We start from the raw sequence: 20,703 nt of genomic DNA on the forward strand, positions 1-20,703 counted from the left end.
GCAGAACTTGTATTGAAATTTTAAATGGTTTGTTCAAGCTAATCACTTATAAATTAAATTTTTTCTTTTTGGGGATTTATGCTTATTTATATATAGCTTTCTAAAAAAATACATGCATCCAGAGAAACAGATGATATGTTCAGGTACAGAAATTCCTAAGCTTGTACCTAGAAACTTGTTCCACCTTGTACTTTAGGTAACTAAGCAGTCCTTTTCTCCTGTTAATTTAGAAGTATGGTGGGCAAATACCCAGACTTGTGCTAGACTCTTCAGCCTGCTTCTTTCTTCCTACCCATAAAGGTAAAATCAGCACTACTACAGTGCTAGGAAATGTTTAACATGGTCATAGTAGAAGAGAATGGAGAAGCTGATATAAAACAACAGGCCACAAGTAGATTAGGATCTGAGCTTAGAATCCATCCTGTAAGACCTCTGTATCAGTAGCTCTTAACAGGAAAGGGGGAGAATCCACCCTCCCTCCCCGCCCCACTCCCACCCCCTGCCATCTTCACCCAGATACATTTGCAAATGTCTGGAGACATTTTTTTAAGATTTTATTTATTATTTTTTTTTTTAGAGAGGGAAGGGAGGGAGATAGAGAGAGAGACGTCAATGTGCGGTTGCTGGGGGTTATGGCCTGCAACCCAGGCACGTACCCTGGCTGGGAATCGAACCTGCGACGCTTTGGTTCACAGCCCGCACTCAGTCCACTGAGCTATGCCAGCCAGGGCTAAGGAGACATTTTTGATTATCATGACCAGAGGATCTGGGAGGGATGCCACTAGTATATAGTGGGTAGAGACCAGGGATGCTGCTAAACATCCTGCCATACACAGGACAGTCCCCACAGCCAAGACATGACCACCCCAACATGTCTTTAGGTTTGAGTTGAGAAACCCCGCTATATATAAAACGGATGTTCACAAGGTCAAGCCATTGAAATGTCATGTATGTTGTAGGGGGCTAAAAATATAAATACTTTTGCTCTCAATTTCTACGTTTTTCTAGGCTGAATTAACAAAGTCAGATTAACAAGAGAAAAGTAAAATTTTTAATACATGTGCATGGGAAATTCACATAGTTGTGAAAATTCCAAAGACAGTGAAGCAACACTGGGTATATAAGACATTTTTGGACAAAAGAGAAATGGGAGGGTATGGGAGGAGGCTTAGATTTTAGGAGTGAGAATGGGCGATTTTCAGGTAGTTGAGGGAGAGGGAAACACATGGGCAGGAATATTCTTTCTAGGCAACTCAGAAACAATGGGACACAGTGGGTGAGGGGATCTAGCTAACAAGCCTGGAGTCTTCCTGACTGACGCTAGGGTGAAGATTCTTAAGGAGATTAAGCCAAGGCTCCCTTCTCAAAGCAAGTTTCTGTCTGAGTCTCTTGGGTGGGAAAGGGGGGGGAGGGTCAGTGTTTCCTTCTGAGTCTTTTGTTTTTTAATAAACAATTGAGAATCTGTATCCCAAAAAAGCAGCTTCAGGAAGGCAAAACTTTGGTCCTTTCAGTATCTTAGGTTAGTGTTTTACAAACTCTTCAGCTGTAGAATTCTTGAATAAAACAAAAGATTACCCAGGAGTTCATTAAGTACAACAGGCCAAAACAGAACTTTCCTGAATGGGAAAAAGGGAGCCCAGACCTTAAATGCCTCCAGAAGAATGTGATTGAAAGTAGCTTTCATCCTAAAAATAGTTCAAATGAAGAAAAGAAGAATTGGTGTAATAACATGCCTTGGAACCAGCATTGCCTAGGGAAGGCGAGCCTACCATTTTCATGACACGTGGGTGCTGCTTCGTGCTTAACACACTGCTCTTCATGACATCTCATTAAACAAAGCCTCTCCTGCTGAGGACCTGGTCCTCACATCCAGCTATTCTGATAATTTTTAACTTGACTGCTTCTTAGTTTTTATTTCCTCTGACTGCCATAGGCAGCCTTACTTCTTCATATTTCATTGCATTAAATAAATAAATTCTCTTCCATCTCATCTCTACTCAAATAACCTCCATTGGTCTAGAGTTTGAATAAATTAATATTTTAAAAAAGGCTTGTTACACATAAATATTTTAAGTGTTTCTATGGGGAAGAGTTGGGTTTTTAGCAGCAGGTGGGGAACTTTGTCCCCAATGAACTTCTGCTTTTCTGTGTCTAGTACAGTGTGTGGAGGAGTTGAGGGTGGGGACGCTTTGTGGAAAAAAAAATAATAATGCTATTTGGGAGAAAATGAGATAGAGGGGGATGAGAGGCTGCTAAACAGGTCATGCCCCACTCCATGGCTTACCTCTCTAACAATATGCTCCCTCCTTACTACAAGGTCGTTTTTTATAGCCAAATTAGCCCAACTAAGACCTTCAAGATAATCTTTTATACCTCAGCCTTGCCTGTTCTTTTTGAAGTTCCCTATCTATCCATCTATGTATCTATCTGTCTGTTTTTTCTGGTGGTAGTAAAAAATGCATAAAATTTACTATCTTGACCATTTTAAGTGTATATAATGTTCATTCATGTTACGTGAACTCACACTGTTGTGCAGCAGATCTGCAGGACTTCTTGTCACCTTGCAGGTTTGAAGCTGCATAGGCATTCAACAACAACTTCCTCTTCACGCCTGCCAGCTTGTGATAACCACCATTGTACTTGCTGTTGCTGTGAACTTCACGACTTTAAATATCTCATATAAGTGAAATCATGCAGTAGTTGTCTTTTTGTGACTGGTTAATTTCACTAAGCATAATGTCTTCAAGGCTCATCTACATTGTAGCATGTGACAGAATTCCCTTCCTTTTTTAGGATGAATAGTATTTCAGTGTGTGTGTGTGCGCCACATTTTGTTTATCCATTCATTTGTTGATGGACATTTGAGTTGCAGTAGTTCTGTGTTTAAGTATTTAAGGACTCTATACGTTTTCTGTAATGAATGCACCATTGTACATCCCTCCCACAGTGCATGGGATTCAGTGTCTCCACATCCTTGCCAGCATTTGTTAACCCATTAACTTTTGAAGGAAAGAAGTACTGTACTCATAAAATTCTGCTTAATAAAGAGTACCACTGCAGTCATTTTTCGAAGCAGCAAATTAATGCACAGAGAGCACTGGAGGTGTTCGCCAGCTTGAGATCATACTCATGGCAACACCTTGTACTCATTCTTTGGCACTGGGTTCTTTGTCCATGAGTTGGCATTCATTACTTGTTTTTAGGGCACACAGTACAGGAGTAATAAAAGGAAAGCAGGAGAGATAGATTTAGAAAATTTATAAATTAAAGACAGAAGAGTGCTTGCTATAAACAATGCTGACTCAAAACACTGAGGAAGGCACCAGAGAATGGAGGGGAAAATGATCAAGTTTCCTCTGTTTTCTTTAATAGGCAATGCAAATGATCTCGAGCTGTCTCTGTATGTCTTTGGGGGAATTCCGCATAAATTGTCATTTGTTCATTCATTTGCTCTTAGTTTTTCTTTCCTCTTGTTACATAATCTTGATCCAGGAATATTAATCAGTGCTGTCTTTCAAAAAGAAGACTTTTTTGGGCTTTGAATATACTACCTAAAGGTGAAAGTGGAGCCGTCATTACTGTTGTCACTGCTCACCTATGAATGAAGCCTACTTTTTTGACATTAATATTGATTGTACAGCAAGCTTTGATTTAAAATCGCCTACCGTGAAGTGTAATGATTTTGATCTTCTCTCTTTTTTTAAACTACTCTTGATCAAAGGTGAATTATTTTGTACTCTTATGAATTGTTCTAGCCTTGGCCAGGTAGCTCAGTTGGTTAGAGCATCATCCCCAATACTCTAAGGTTGCTGGTTTAATCTCCAGTCAGGCATGTACAAGAAGCAACCAATAAACATAAATAAGTGGAACAACAAATTGATGTTTCTCTCTCTCTCAAAATCAAGAAATAAAAATAAAAATTAAAAATATGTACTTTAAAAATGAACAAAACTGTAAAAAAAGAACTATCCTAATCAAATTTACTACTGCAACTGAAAGACTTGGTCTGATCTTTCCACTTACTTTTCAAACACATCATTTAGGGACACAGGAAAGTGAACAGTAACTTCTCAAAATTCTTGGAATTTGGGGACATTGTTTTCTTGAAAGCATTTGCTAAGTAGCATATGATGTAATTCCTTAGTATATTTTCAGAACCTTTCTATATTAGCACAGATTACTTAGAGCCACTGGAGGAAATGTGTTATAGAATTCTGTCAATGTTAAGTTTCTATTATTTGCACACCAAAGGTGGAGTAGCATAGCTCACTGTTTACAAAAGCACTTAGTCATCATGTATTTGAGACTATTACAAGTGGAGTTTCATTATGATAAAAGGTTAAAGTATAATAATAGGACCAGGAAATGAAAGCAGTGCCAGAAAAGTTGTGGCAGAGTAAAACAAGCCTCTTACTTCTAGTAAGGACTAGAAATATAATTTCTTTTCCTCACTGGTAATGATTGTGTGTATCACTGGTTCTCAAACTCTTGATCTCAGGACCCTTTTACACTTAAAAAATATTTAGTAAATAAATAGCATGCCTATTAAAAGTTAATATTAATAACTTTTTATGATAAGTAAGTTTTGAACCAAAAATATTAGTGAGACAAGTGGCATTGTTTTACACTTTTACAAATCTCCTTAATGCCTTCCTAGTAGTAGCGTTACAGAACAGAAAGAATTTGTTCACCCAGTGCTAGCAGAGCCAAACAGTAAACACTTGAGAATTGCAGTGGAGAAATATTGGTTATTTTATTGATAAATTGTACCACCCAGGAGAATGGGGAGCTAACACTCAAAAACCCGAACTGTCCAGTGGCAGGTAGGTTACAAATTATATGGGGCAAAATCACTAGACACCCCAGGTTAGGGCTTTGGTTTGAGCTGGAAACTAATTGGTTGGAGATGAGATGAGGGTAATGCATCATTTCTTCAGGTCTTTAGGACAGATCTGAGGTCTGTCCCAGTGTCCTTCTATCTGGCTTCAGGTAAAGTAGCCAGGGGGTCAGTCCACCTTAGGGCTCAGGAGCTGACACAAAATTTAGGCCAAGTTGTTACCCTTAGAGGTCCTGACCTTGTGATCATTACTCAGGTCTGGCTGTTCTCTCCTGCAGCCTGGGGTGTTGCTGTTGATGGGGGTCAAGGCTAGATCTCTGAGGGAGAGGGAGAGAGAGAGAGATGATTACTAGAACTAAGACTTAAAGGTGAATGTAATCATTGTCAAAAGGACCCTCGGTTTCAAAAGGAAAAACAAAGTAAACTTTAATAGCCTTTTCCTGATCATTGTAGTGATTCATCCTTGATACTATGCCAAATCTCAACAAATGGCAATTTCCTACAATGTAGAATCTGAAATACATCGGTGAACACTAGATGCTGTTAACTAAATTGCTGTCTTGTGCTTTGAATAGATCTTTCTCTTATGGATGATTTTGTAACATAATGCATTTGCTCATTTGGAAAATATTAGTTCACTAAGTTGTACAGACCTTCCAGATGTTGATATGTTTTATTATACCATATGACAAATCATGTAAATATCACAATCTTGTCATTAAAAGGTATAAGGATTTTTTTATTTTTGTTTTTTAACTTTGTGGAAGTGCCACTGTCTTTGTTCATGCCTAATGGGCCAGCACTTTTAGTATCTGTTATAAGAATGGGACTCAAAGGAGTTAAAGTGGCTTCAAAGGTTGCGTAGCAAGGGCATGTCAGAACTAGGCTAGAATCTGGTTCCCTGTTTCCTAAATCAGTGCCATTTTCAAAATAATATTTTTTTTATTTTTTAAATATTTATTTATTTATTTATTTTTTAGAGAGGGAAGGGAGGGGGGGAGAGAGAGAGAGAGAGAGAGAGACATCAATGTGCGGTTGCTGGGGGCCGTGGCCTGCAACCCAGGCATGTGCCCTGGCTGGGAATCGAACCTGCGGCACTTTTGGGTTGCAGCCCGCACTCAATCCACTGAGCTACGCCAGCCAGGGCAAAATAATATTTTCTAGTACTTACATAGGTCCATTGAAAACTTCAAATTTTATCTCCGATTTTCATCCTTAAATATAGAGTGAAAAGTGTTTAATATTTAATTATGTTTTCTTTTGTGTTTTGTAAAGAGGTAAATATCTTTTATTTTTAAAAAGTATATTACTGTTATTCTGTTAGTGAACATGGTTTGTATTTGACCACAGCTTGCACTGATTTTAATTAGTTGTGGTATGTGGATGGTCAAGATTATTTGGTTATTCCTAGGAATTTATATTCTGTGGAGAAATGAAAGAAGGAAAACCATCACTACTTTAACATTTGAAGTTCTCTTAGCAGTGTACTCACAAAATTTTCAAAATATAGCCATTTTCAAGGGAAAATTTACATTTAGGTGACTTTAAAGTTTTTCCTTACTATGCACTTTGTAAGAAAAAATACTCAGGAGTGATAAACGATTTCCAGTTATTTTAAAGATGTTTTAGTGTATTTCACAAGTTTTATGATAACTTGGAATGCATATCTCTTATCATTAAATAATATCTAAACCATTTTATGCTTAAGGTCAAGATTTTATGTGTTTAAAAAAAATCCAGAAACTCAATTACTTTCAGACCTTATCTCACTCTTTGCCCAGGGAGGATGTAAAGCAGGGATTGAGAGCTTGAAAGAGAAGACACAAAGGTGATACTTCTGTGACAGAGAAACTCGAAGGTTATAAACATCTAAAAATTGATGTAGTTTACATTTTCACAAACATATCTTACATTTATAAAGAAGAAATACATCATTAAAAAAAAATGTGTGTGTCTCCTTAAAAAAAAAAGGTATTTAAATTCACAGAGGTACTAGTCTAATACACCCTAACTGGTTTCCAGAAGGAATTTAAATTTGAAAAGAGAATAATCTCTCTCAGCAATAGAATTCCTTCTCCAAACTAGCTGTTACAGTCCCAACCGGCAGCGGGAACACTGGAAAGCCCCCTGTCGAGGAAGTATTGCTTTGATCTGGTCAAGGGTTTTCACGTGCTAGTGTGCATAAGAATGTCTTGAAGAGTTAGTTTAATCGGCACATTCTTGGGACCCATCCCCAAGATTCTGATTATGTAAATAATGGGCGTAGCCATTAATCTGCATTTTAATAAGCTCTGCAGGTTACTGAGCCAGTGTTTAGTGTTTTGAAGAGTTGTGCCAGAGAATGTAGAATCTGAGGTCTTTTGACTTCAGATTCCAAAACCGGAGGTCCCATTTTTAAAGCCTATTTTACATGTAAATTTTGACATTGACAGTTCTGTAAGTAGTTTTATCCCTGAATTAGCATTTTGAATACCGAAAGACTGATCTGTCCCAGGAATCCCTGGTGTGAAACAACGTATATGTAGAAATGAAAACATTCTAATTTTCATGAAGCCTCAGATAAACCTAACCAAGATAGACTTTCTTTAACATTGTTTTAAAAGTTTAAAAAATTAAAGCAAACAAACCACTGAAAATTTTCCTAATCCAAACTTGTTTTTCCACAAATTGGACTACTGATTGTTCATCCATTCACCAGTTAATGTACATTTAGGGTTGGCTAATTTTTGGTTTAGTGACCATGGAGTCAGACGTGCTGCCGTAGTGCCACAAGGTCACTAGTTTTTACTGATTATGAATTAGATTCCCAATAACATTTTTGACACATTTTGTGTGAACATGTGTTTTCAGTGAGATTGCTGGGTTGTATGTTAAGGGTATGTTTATAAGAAACCGTCGAACTTATTTCCAGAGTGGCGTACCATTCACATTCTCACCAGCAGTTTATGAGAGTTCCAGGTAATTTAGCAATAAATTATATGTCATTGTGATTTAAATTTGCATGCCTCTGATGACCAGTAATGCTAAGCATATTTTCATGTGCTCATTTTGTATCCCTGTTTCTTCTTTGAGGAAGTTCTATTCATATCTTTAGTTCATGTTTTTATTGAGTTGTTTTGTTTACTTGTTACTGACTTTTGAAAGTTTTTTATATTCTGGGTATATAAGTCTTATCAGATATGTGTTTTGCAAATATTTTCTGCTTTTATATTTGGGTATGACTCATTTCCTGTTAATTCTGTGGCTCCCTAATTGCTTGTGCACCATTTGTTGAAGAAAAAAAACAAACTATCGTTTCTTCATTGAATTCTCTTTCTACTGTGTTGGAAATCAATTGACATACGTAGGGGTTTATCTTGGGGTTCCATTCTGTGTCATTGATCTGTATGTCTCTCCTTTCACCAATACCCCACTACCCTGATTAAATCTAGGCAGGAGAATTTCCAGCCTTGTTTTTCTTTTTGAAAATTGTTTTGGCTGTTATAATTTCTTTGTTTTTTTCTCATAACTTTTAGACTCAGCATGTCAAGTTTTACAGAAAATCACTGATCATTGCTATGACATAGAAATATAGTTTAGCCCTGACTGGCTGGTATGGCTCAGTGGATTTAGTGCTGGCCTGCGATTCCCCATCAGGGCACATGCCTGGGTTTCTGGCCAGGTCCCCAGTGGGGAGTGAGTGAGAGCCAACCACACATTGATGTTTCTCGCCCTCTCTTTTGCCTTCCTTTCCCCTTTCTCTAAAAATAAATAAATATAATCTTAATTTAAAAAATAGGTTTTTTTGTTGACTGACCCTATATATTGTGACTTTAATAAACTCACTTTTTATTTCTAATACTTTTAAAAATAGATACTTAGGGATTTTCTACATGAAGACAGTTTTATTTCTTGCTTTCCAATCTGTATGACTTATTTCTTTTGACTTTATGTGCTGCCTAGGAATGATGAGGGCAGATACTCTTGTCTTGTTCCTGATTTTATGGGAAAAATTTTCGGCCTTTTATCATTAAGTATATTGGTTGTAGGATCTTTGTAGATACATTTTATCAGGTTGAAGAAGTTTTCTTTTTCTTTTATTTTAAAGATTTTTATTTATTTATTTTTAGAGAGAGGGGAAGGGAAGGAGAAAGAAAGGGACAGAAACATCAATGTGCAAGAGATACATCAGCTGGTTGCCTCCTGCATGCCCCAAACTGGGGACGGGGCAGCAGCTCAGGCATGTGCCCTGGCCAGGAGCCCTGACCAGGAATCAAAAGAGTGACCTCTGGGTTCTTGGGCTGGCATTCAACTCACTGAACCACACCAGCCAGAGCCAAAGTTTTCTTTATTTATAGTTTGCTGAGGCTTTTTATTATGAATGGATATTGTCAAGTCATTTTTCTGCATCTATTGAGATTATCATTTGGTTTTTCTTCTTTAGAACATTGATTTGTTCAATTACATTTATTTATGCTAATACTGAATTAGTCTTGCAGGCTTTTGGATAAACTCTAGTAGGTCATGATATGTATTCTTGTACTATATGGACAGATTTGATTGGTCATAGGTATTTACATCTATAGTTATTAGAAATTCTAGTCTATAATTTTGTCTTTGTTTTGCCTTGATATTAGGGCCTCATCAAATGAGTTGGGAACTATTCCTATTTTGTTTTTTAGAAGGGTTTGTATAAAATTAGTGTTATTGATATTTCTTAAATGTTTGGTAGCATATATCAGTGAAAACATTTGGGCCTGGAGTTTGATTTGTTGGAGAGTTTTTAACTATGATTAAATTTTCCTTTAATGGATAGAGGAAACTTTAATTCTTTCTTAATCAAATTTGATAAAGTACTTTACAGACTTTGTCTATTTCAATGATGTTGGATACATGGATGTAGAGTTGTTAGTAAAATTTTATTATTAGTCTTTTAATATTTGTTAGATGTGTAGTGGTGTCCCCTCTTCAATTCCTGATATTGGTAATTTGTGTCCTCTTTTTTTGCCCTGATCAGTCTGATTATGTGTTTATGAGTTATATTAATCTTTTCAAAAGAGCCTGGTTTGGGTGTTTCTGATTTTCTCTATTTCTCCATTTTCAATTTCATTGATTTCAGTTCATATCAACATTTCTTTATTTTTATTTGCTTTGAGTTTAATTTATTCACTTTTTTTTACTTTCTTAAGGTGAAAGTTTAGAAAGTTTTTCCTGTTTAATGTAAACATATAATTATATATTTCCCAAGAACATTTTTAGCTCTATTTTGCAAATGTTGATGATATGTTTTCATTGTCATTCAATCAAAATATTTTCTAATTTCTCTGTGACTTCTTTGACCTGTAGACTCTTTAGAAGTATTCTCTTTAATTTTTAGATATTTGGGCATTTTCCATATATTTTTCTGTTACTGATTTCTAGTTAATTTCATTGCGGTAAGAGAATATAAGTCATATAACTTTACAGGTTTTTTTCTTTAATTTATTGAGGTTGGTTTTGTGGCTCAGATATGGTCTATCTTAAAGAATGTTTTATGTATACTCGAAAATAGTATATTGCTATTCTTGGGTGGAGGGTTCTATAAATGTCAATTAGCTGATAGTTTTCTATCAAGCAGGTGTTGTGTTCTATATCTTTACTGATTTTTTTTTTTTTTTGGTCTGTTTGTCCCTTTCATTACAGAGAGAGAAGTATTGAAGTCCCTAGTTGTAATTGTGGATTTGTGTATTTCTATTTTTATTTCAATAATTTTCCCTCATTTATTTTAACACCATTTTTGGTGCATAAATGTTCAGGATTATTGTATGGTTTGGGGAAATCGATCCTTTTTTGTCATGTTAATTTAATTTCTTTTAATTAGTGTTTGCCTGTTTTTTTTTCTTGTTTTACTTTATTTATATTTAAAGTAGATTTTTTGTATTTTTTTATCTTTCACTTTGTTTTTCTTATTCCTAACATTTCCATTTGACTTTTCTGAAAGTTTGATTAAGAGTTAATTCACATGTTACACAGATCATATGTCTGAAGTGCATGATTCAGTGGCTGGTTAGGGCAGTACAGAGCTGTGTAGCAGTCCCAATAATCGAGTTTTAAAACTTTTCATTATCTCAGAAAGAAACCCGTATTTGCTGTAGCCGTTGGTCTCCATTTTCCTCCAAACATCTACCCACCCCTTGCTTTTTGTCTCTGTAGATTTACTGATTTTTGATATTTCATATAAACAGTATCATATAATAGATATTCTTTGTGACTAGCTTATTTCAGAATAATTTTTTCAAGCACACTGTAACATGTATCTATACTTAATTTTGTTTTTTATCACTAAATAATAATGTCTTTTATAGCTATACATCTTATTTATCCATTCATAAACTGATGGGCATTTGGATTGTTTCCACTTTTTTGGCTATTCTAAATAATGCTGTTGTGAACATTTCATGTACAAGTGTTTGTGTGCATATATTACATTTTCAGTTCTCTTAGGTATATTTTAAAAGTGGGGTTCCTGAGTTATTTGATAACTCTATATTTAGCCTTTTGAGGAACTGTCAAACTATTTTTAAAAGTATATACTGCCTTGACTGGTGTGGCTCAGTGGGGTGGGTATCATTCTGCAAACAGAAAAGCTGCCAGTTCAATTCCCGGTCAGGGTGCATGCTTGGGTGCAGGCCAGGTCCCTTGCTGGGGGCATGGGAGAGTAAACTGTTGGATGCTTTTCTGGCACAGCAATGTTTCTACTTTCTCTCTCCTTTTCCCTCCCTCTAAAAAAATAAATGAATAAAACCTTTTTTAAAAAAATGGAAGAAGCGTTATTTTAAAAAGTGACCATACCTTTTACTTCCCATCAATACAGGGATTCCAGTTCCTCTACATCCTTACCAACACTTGTTATTGCCCATCTTTTTGTTAATAGTCATCCTAGTGGGTGTGAGGTGGTATCTCATTGTGACTTTGATTTGCATTTCCCTGCTGGCTATTGATGTTGAACATCTTTTCATGTATGTATTGGCCATTTATGTGTCTTTTTTGGGAAATGTCTATTCAGGTGTCTTATTTATTTATTTTAAAGATTTTATTTATTTATTTTTAGAGAAAGGGAAGGGAGGAAGAGAGGGAAAGAAACATCAGTTGGTAGCTTCTTGCACGTTCCTAACTGGGGTCCCAGCCTACAACCTGGGCATGTGCCCTGATGGAATAGAACAAGTGATCTTTCATTTTGTGGGCCAATGCTTAATCCACTGAGCCACAGCAGACAGAGGTGTTTTGTTTATTTTTAATTGAGTTATTTGTCTTTATTACTGAGTTATGAGTTCTTTATATATTCTAGATGTCACAGGTGTGCACAGGTGTGCACAGGTAACCAGGTTCTTAGTGATCGAGAACAAAGAATTGAACGGAACACACAAAGTTTATAGCATAAAGAAAGAGGGGAGGTTTATTAAGTGATAGTACATACCACAGGACACGGGAGTGAGCCAGCTCTGAGCAGAGGAAAAAGGGCACGTGGGCTGGGGGATTCTATTCTTATAGGGGCAGAAGCCCCCCTGCTAGTCTTTGGCGGGCTTTTCCTGCGCAGGTACAAGGAGTTGGATTTCAAAGCTACTGCGCATGTGTGGTTTCCCATGACTTTCTTGATTGGCTACTGGAGAAGGGAGTCCCACAATGTTATTTCATTATAATGATATTATAATGAATCAGGGGTAGTGCGCAGGCGCATTCTATGATTCAGAGTTGTCCCAGAAAACAGGAACAACCCGTCTTAGGGGGTCTTTGTCATGTATAGGTGTTTTCTACCTCAGCCCTGCGGGGCCTCTGGAGCTTCCTTCCTGACTACCTCCTGCCTCATAGATACAAGTCCCTTATCAGATATGATTTACAAATGTTTACACCCATTCATTGGGGTATTTTTACATTTTTTAAAAATATTTTTTATTGATTATGCTATGACAGTTGTCCCATTACCCCCCCTTCATTCCCCTCCACCCTGCACACCCTCTCCCACCCACATCCCCCCTCTTTAGTTCATGTCCATGTGTCATAAGTTCTTTAGCTTCTACATTTCCCATACTATTCTTGCCCTCCCCCTGTCTATTTTCTACCTACCATCTATGCTACTTATTCTCTGTACCTTTTCCCCTTCTCTCTGCCTCCCACTCCCCTGTTGATAACCCTCCATGCAATATTCATTTCTGTGGTTCTGTTCCTGTTCTAGTTGTTTGCTTAGTTTTTTTTGTTTGTTTGTTTTTGTTTTAGGTGTGGTTGTTAATCATTGTGAGTTTGCTGTCACTTTATTATACATGTTTTTATCTTCTTTTTCTTAGATAAGTCCCTTTAACATTTCATAAAATAAGGGCTTGGTGATGATGAACTTCTTTAACTTGACCTTATCTGAGAAGCACTTTATCTGCCCTTCCATTCTAAATGAAAGCTTTGCTGGATAGAGTAATCTGGGATGTAGGTCCTTGCCTTTCTTGACTAAGAATACTTCTTCCCAGCCCCTTCTTGCCTGTAAGGTCTCTTTGGAGAAATCAGCTGACAGTCTGATGGGAACTCCTTTGTAGGTGACTGTCTCCTTATCTCTTGCTGCTTCTAGGATTCCTTCCTTCATTTTTATCTTGGCTAATGTAACTGTGATGTGCCTTGGTGTGTTCCTCCTTGGGTCCAACCTCTTTGGGACTCTCTGAGCTTCCTGGACTTCCTGGAAGCCTCTTTCCTTTGCCAGATTGGGGAAGTTCTCCTTTATTACTTGTTTAAATAACTTTTCCACTTGTTGCTCTTCCTTTTCCCCTTCTGGTACCCCTATAATTTGGATGTTGGAATGTTTAAAGATGTCCTGGAGGTTCCTAAGCCCGTCCTCATTTTTTTTGAATTCTTGTTTCTTCATTCTTTTCTGTTTGGTTGTTTCTTTCTTCCTTCTGGTCCACACCTTTGATTTGAGTCCCATTTTCCTTCCCATCACTATTGGTTCCCTGTACATTTGCCTTCATTTTTTCCTCTAATTTGCGACCAAATTCAACCCATTCTGTGAGCATCCTGATCACCAGTGCTTTGAACTGTGCATCTGATAGATTGGCTATTTCTTTGTCACTTAGTTGTATTTTTTCTGAAGCTTAGATCTGTTCTTTCATTTGGGCCTCTTCTTTTTTTTTTTTTTTTTTGGTCTCAGCATGCCTGTTACATAGTGAGAGAGTCTTGGGTGTTCACCAGGGCAGGGCAACCCAGTCACTGTGTTGTGGTGCTGTATGTGGGGCAGGGGTTCAAGAGGGAACAATGACGCCTTGCTCCGCTCTCTGCCAGATTTCAGTCACTTCCCCCACTTCCCACAAGCAAATTGGGTCCTTCTGGTGCTGATTCCCTTGCGGGTGGGCTTCTGTACATTCTAGGACCCTGTAGGTCTCTTCAGCGAACTCTCCTGTGAGGCTGGGAGTTTCTCCTGCCCCCTCAACCCCCACAGGTGTTTTCAATCGGTGTTTCGAGGCTTTATTTCCCCGAGCTGGGGCCTTGGGCGACACAGTCTGTCTCACTCCCCAGTTTCGCCTGGTTTATCTGTGTGCAAATGTGGGACCACCCAGTCAGCCAGCCAGCCACCTTGAGCACAGTGCCTCGCTTCATAATCACCACCTAGCTGGGTTTGCCCATTGCCACCCTGTACCTGGGGTCTGTCAGCTGCTGCCTGCGCTCCCAGGGCCTGCCTATTGCCATCTTGCGAGCCCGGGGTGCCTTGCATGCCCTATGCCACTGCTTTTTGTTCTGGGACCTCTCTCTGCCCGGCCCTCTGGCTCCACCCCACCTACCAGTCTGGATGAATGTGTCTATTTTAACTCCTTGGTTGTCGGACTTCCATACAGTTCAATTTTCTGTCAGTTCTAGTTATTTTGTTTCTAAATTGTTGTTGTCCTTATTTTGGTTGTGCAAGTAGGCACAGTGTGTCTACCTACACCTCCATCTTGGTGGGAGTTTTCCCTTTTTACATTCTTGATAATGTCCTTTGATGCACAGAAGCCTTACACTTTTTATATTGAGGTATAATTGACATGTAACATTAATATTAGTTTCATATGTACAATGTAATTATTGATATGTGTACACATTATGAAATGATCATCATAATGTTTCCATTTGACATCCATCAACATACATGGTTGCGAAAATTTTTCTTTCTTGTTATGAGAACTTTTAAGATGTATTCTCTAGTAACTTTCAAATATGCAATACAGCATTATTAACTATAGCCTCTGTACTGTACATTACGTTCCCATGACTTATGTATTTAATAACTGGAAGATTGTACCCTTTTATCCCCTTCACCTATTTCACTGACATTTCACCTCTTGCCTATGGCAGCCACCGTTCTGCTCTCTGTATCCATGAGCTAGGTTTGTTTGTTTTTATTTTTTTATTTTTAGATTCCACATATAAATAAGATCATACAGTATTTGTCTTTCTCTCTCTGACTTAACTTCATTTGTCATAATGCCCTTACGGTCCATAGATGTTTTCACAAATGGCAAGATTTCCTTAATTTTTAGGGGAGAATAAATAATATTCACTTGTACATCTATACCACATTTCTTTATCCATCAGTAGACACTTAGGTTGTTTCCATTTCTTGGCTTTTATAAACAACACTGCAATAAACATGAGGGTGTATATATCTTTTTGAGTTTGTGTTTTCATTTTCTTCAGATAAATACCCAGGAGTGGGTTGCTGGATCATATGGTAGTTCTGTTTTTTAATTATTTTGAGGAACCTCCATACCATTTTTCATAGCAGCTGTATCAATTTACATTTCCACCAAGAGTGCACAAGGGTTCCCTTTTTCTTATATCCTGTCCAACACTTGTTATTTGTAGTATTTTTGACAATAGTTTTTTGAAGGAATATCTCATTGTAGTTTTATTTGCTTTCCCCTGATGATTAGTGATGTTAAACATCTTTTCATATACCTGTTGACCATCTGTTTATCTTTTTGGAAAAATACTTATTCAGATCCTCTGCCCATTTTTTAATCAGATTGTTTTTCTATTAAGTTGTAGGGTCCTTTATGTATTTAGGGTATTAACTCCTTAAAGGTATATGTTTTTCCAATATTTTTCCCATTATTTTGTTGATAGTTTCCCTCTGCTCTGCAGAGCTTTTTAGTTTAATGTAGTCCTACTTATTTATTTATATATTTTTTTCCCTTTACTTTTGATGTCAAATCCAAACATAAATCACCAAGATTGATGTTAGAGAGCTTACAGCTTGTTTTCTTTTAGGGGTTTTATGGTTTCAGGTCTTTCATTCAAGACATTAATCCATTTTTAGTTAATTTTTGTGGATGGTGTACAATTGTGATGCATTTCTTTCCTTTGCATGTGGCTGTCCAGTTGCCCCAGCATTTATGGAAGCTACCATTGATGTATTTTTGGCTTCTTTGTGATAAATTAATTGACCATACATGTGTGGATTTATTTGTGAGCTCTCTATTCTGTTTCATTGACCTATATGTCTGTTTTTATGCCAATATTATGCTATTTTGATTACTACAGTTTTGTAATATAGTTTGAAATTAGGGAGCAGTATACCTCCAACTTTGTTTTTCTTTCCTCAGTATTGCTTTGGCTACATAAGGTCTTTAGCCATTACATACCAATTTTAGGATTGTTTTGTTTTATTGTGGGGAAAAATGCCATCAAAATTTTGATAGGGATTGCAGTGTATCTATATATTGCTTTAGGTATTGTAGTATCGGCATTTTAACAGTATTATATAGATATATACAGAACATTCTGTCCTAAAACAACAGAATATATATTCTCAAGTGTACATGGAATACTGTTCAGGATAAATCACATGTTAGACCTCAGAACAAATAGTAAAAATTTAAGAACATTAAGTCATGTCAGGCATCTTTTGCAGCCACAGTGGTGTGAAACTAGAAATCAGTTACAAGATGAAAACTGGAGAATTCACTAATTTGTGGAGAATAAGCCACATGCTACTGAATAACCAATGGGTCAGAGAAGAAATCAAGAGAGAAAAAAGAAAACCCTGAGACAAATGAAAATGGAAATGCAACATACCAAACGTTATGGGGTACAACAAAAACTGTTCTAAGAGAGTTTACAGCAATAACTGCTTATATCAAGAAACAAGAAAAATCTTAAACAACCTAACTTTATACCTCAAGAAACTAGAGAAAGGACAAAGTACTAAATTCATAGAAAGAAGGAATTAACATAGATCAGAGCAGAAATAAGTTAAATAGAAACTAAAAAGATAACAGAGAACATTAATAACAACTGGTTACTTAAAAACATAAACAAAACTCACCCTGGCCAGGTGGCCCCATTTGTTGGAGCATCATCGTGATGCACAGGGGTTGTGGGTTTGCTCCCCAGTTGGGGCACATGCAGGAGTCAGCGGATGGGTGCATGGAGGAGTGGGATGACGGGATCAATGGCTCTTTCTCTCGCCCTCATCTTTCTAGAATCAGTAAATAGAAAATAAAGTTTTAAATATAAATCTTTTAAAAACAAACAAAATTGATAAATCTTTAGAAAAAAAAAGAGGGGAATCAAATAAATAAAATAAATAAATATTACAACTGATACCACAGAAGGTACAAAGAATCACAAGAGACTACTCTGAACAAAAGTACACCAACAGATTTGACAACCTAGAAGAAATGGATCACTTCTTAGAAACATGCAACCTACCAAGACTGAATCATTAAGAAACAGAAAATCTGAATAGATTGATTACTAGTAAGGAGACTGAATCAATAATCAAAAATTCCCCACACACAAAAGTGCAGTATCAGATAGCTCCACTGGCAAATTCTACCAGACATTCAAAGAATTAATACCAACCCTTCTCAACTCTTTCAAAAAATAGAAGAGAAGGGAACACTTTTAAACCCATTTTACAAGGCTGCATCACCGATACTAAAACTAGACAAGGATACCAAAAGAAAAGAAATTTGTAGGCCAATATTCCTGATTAGTATAGATACAAAAATCCTCAACAAAATATTAGCAAACTAAATTCAACAGTACATTAAAAAGGTCATATACCATAATCAGGTGCAATTTATGCCAGGAATGTGAGGGTAGCTCATCGTCTACAAATCATCGATGTCATATGACACATTTATAGAATGAAAGGTAAAAATCATATGATCATCTTAATAATAGATGCAGAAAAAGCATTTCACAAAATCCAACATCCATTTATGATAAAAATTCACAACAAAGTAGATATAGGGGGAAAGCACCTCAATGTAATAAGTGTCACATGTGACAAGCCCAAAGTCGATATCATATTCAACAATGGAAAGCTCTAAGATCAGAACAAGACAGGGATGCGTGCTCTCACCACTTTTATTCAACATAGTATTGTAAGCTCTAGCCAGAGTGATTAGGCAAGAAAAGAAATAAATAGCCTCCACATTGGAAAGGAGGAAGTAAAACTGTCTCTGTGCAGATGACATTTTTTTAAGGCTCTAAGGAAGTAGATATGGGGTGGGTGAGGAGAGATGAGGGGAAAGGGCAGAAAACTGTACTTGAACAATAAAATTCAAAAGTATTTAATGAAAAAGTAGATAAATCTCAAGTACTATTGTTATTTTGCATCTGTGAGCTGTTATCTAAAAATGCTGTATAATGAAACTAAAGTTACATAAGATAAATATCTAACTGAAATTGAAATCTAGTTTTGTTTTTAGGCTTTTTACCTATACATTTAGCTGTACTTCCTCATTTTATCAAATAAATCTTAGATAATTAACATAAATTAATGTTTGATTTCATTTTCCACTTTTAGTGTTAAATGTTTACAAAAGACAGTGAAGGATTCTTATCGCATAATGTGTAGACCATGTGCCTGTGAACTTGAAGTTTGTGCAAAATGTGGGAAAAAAGAAGACATTGTTATTCCGTGAGTATTTCTTTTATGTTTGGGTTTTACTCTTTTAGTAATTGATAAGTGAATTTTATTTAAGGAAGCGTTCAGTAGCTCTGAGAGTCTTAAGTTGTAGTGTATCACACTAACATAGACTTTTTCTACCATACAGGAAAAAGCCTTAATTTATCATTACAATAAAAGTAAAAGTTCATGTTTTTAGAAAATTAAAATATTTACCCATGAAGGTTTATATTTCTTAACTCATTACAGAAAAGTTCCTTGAAAATTAGGTAACTACATTCCTTTAATGGACATTATGCATTGATGTCTTTGAGCATACTTTATTAACAGTATTATAATTCATTGGATCTTGAGTTAAATTAATCTTCAAGGATCTTTTTCTCTATACTTATTTAATTAGGCTTCTATTAATCAGGAAATGTAGTGTAAAGTTTTTTTCAGTCTACACAGTTAAATAGTAAAAGCCTGAGAAATAAACAGATTTTCCTTTCACCTTTAGGTTTAATAAAGAACCAGAAAAGACAGAAGACATTGAAAATAACCCACATTCCAGCCATAGAAGAAGCTGCAGAAGAAATGAAGAAAGTGCTGATTTAGATTTTGATATTGATTTAGATGACTCAGAAGAAGATGACAGTCAAATAAATTAATATATTAAAAATGTGAAAACATGAAATTCTGAACATTTTGACTTTGAGGATTTTACCAAAAAATACCGTGAAATCCTAATGAAGAATTTGGAATAACCTATAGAAATGGCCATATTTGTACATGGACAGTATAAATTATATATGATATGAATAATTATAAAACTTTAATTCAGAGTTAAATTCTTAACAATAAATTTTTAAGTAACATATGCCAAAGTGAGAATTGGGATATCAAATTCAGTTCATGGGGATTATTTAGAAAAATATACTACCTAATATCAGAGTAAACAAGATTCAGAGTTGATGGTTATATAAGAACTGTTTCATGGAAAAATCATGACATTATTACTGCTAGCTTCAAAAATTGGTCCTCAGTATGTACTTTTTAATAAATTGATATCAAGTAAATGACCCACATAAAGAAAGCCCCCTTACTTAATGTTTGGTTGCTTTATAATTATTTTTAATAATAAGTTTAACAAGTATAGAAGTTTGTTTTTGTTTTTGTTTTTTTTTAAAGACAAGGAAATAATCTTTTTTTAATTTTACTTATTTATTTTTTTAGAGAGGGAAGGGGGGAGAGAGAGAGAGGGAGGGGGGGAGAGAGAGAGAGGGAGAGAGAGAGAGAGAAACATCAATGTGCGGTTGCTGGAGGTTATGGCCTGCAACCCAGGCATGTACCCTGACTGGGAATCGAACCTGGGACACTTTGGTTCCCAGCCCGCGCTCAATCCACTGAGCTACGCCAGTCAGTAGAAGTTTTTTTCTTTGAAAGGTATCTTTATATACATCATCACATTATTTACCTTTGTTTTTCTGTGAAGTATACATAGAGAAACCATATATAATATATATGTATAGTTTAATAAATAATTATAAAGAAAACACATCTATTCCCAGATGAAGAAACTACTCCTAAACAGCCCTGGCTGGTGTGGCTCAGTGGATTGAGTGTTGGCTTGCAAACCAAAGGGTCACTGGTTCAATTCCCAGTGAGGACGTGTTCCTGGGTTGCAGGCCAGGTCCCCAGTAGGGGAGCGCTTGAGAGGCAACTACACATTGATATTTCTCTCCCTCTTTTTCTCCCTCCCTTCCTCTCTCTCTAAAAATAAATAAATAAAATCTTTAGAAAAAAGAAACTACTCCTAAACGATATAAATCAGCTTTATCTAATTTTTGAACTTTTTTCTTTTTATCTCGAAAAATATTAAACCTAAAGAAAAGTAACAAAATAATACAATGAACCTCTGTATACTTCCACCTAGATTCATATTTGCCATGTTTTATTTATTTATTTGCATTTGAATGGGTGGAAATGGATACGCATT

General features: G+C 36.2%; 1 protein-coding gene across 1 annotated transcript in view; it reads left to right on the forward strand.

The window, feature by feature from the left end:
• Nucleotides 1-19,796, forward strand: part of CUNH9orf85 (chromosome unknown C9orf85 homolog) — a 54,513-nt gene extending 34,717 nt beyond the window's left edge. The window contains exons 3-4 of the mRNA XM_045840702.1: nucleotides 18,624-18,737; nucleotides 19,225-19,796. Of these exons, the coding sequence (XP_045696658.1) occupies nucleotides 18,624-18,737; nucleotides 19,225-19,375 (265 nt within the window). The 3' untranslated portion in view covers nucleotides 19,376-19,796. The remainder of the gene's footprint in view (nucleotides 1-18,623; nucleotides 18,738-19,224) is intronic.
• Nucleotides 19,797-20,703: the final 907 nt, after the last annotated feature.

This window comes from Phyllostomus hastatus, unplaced genomic scaffold (assembly GCF_019186645.2).
Source record: "Phyllostomus hastatus isolate PE091 unplaced genomic scaffold, TTU_PhHast_1.1 phas_contig_34, whole genome shotgun sequence".
NCBI classification, from domain to species: domain Eukaryota; kingdom Metazoa; phylum Chordata; class Mammalia; order Chiroptera; family Phyllostomidae; genus Phyllostomus; species Phyllostomus hastatus.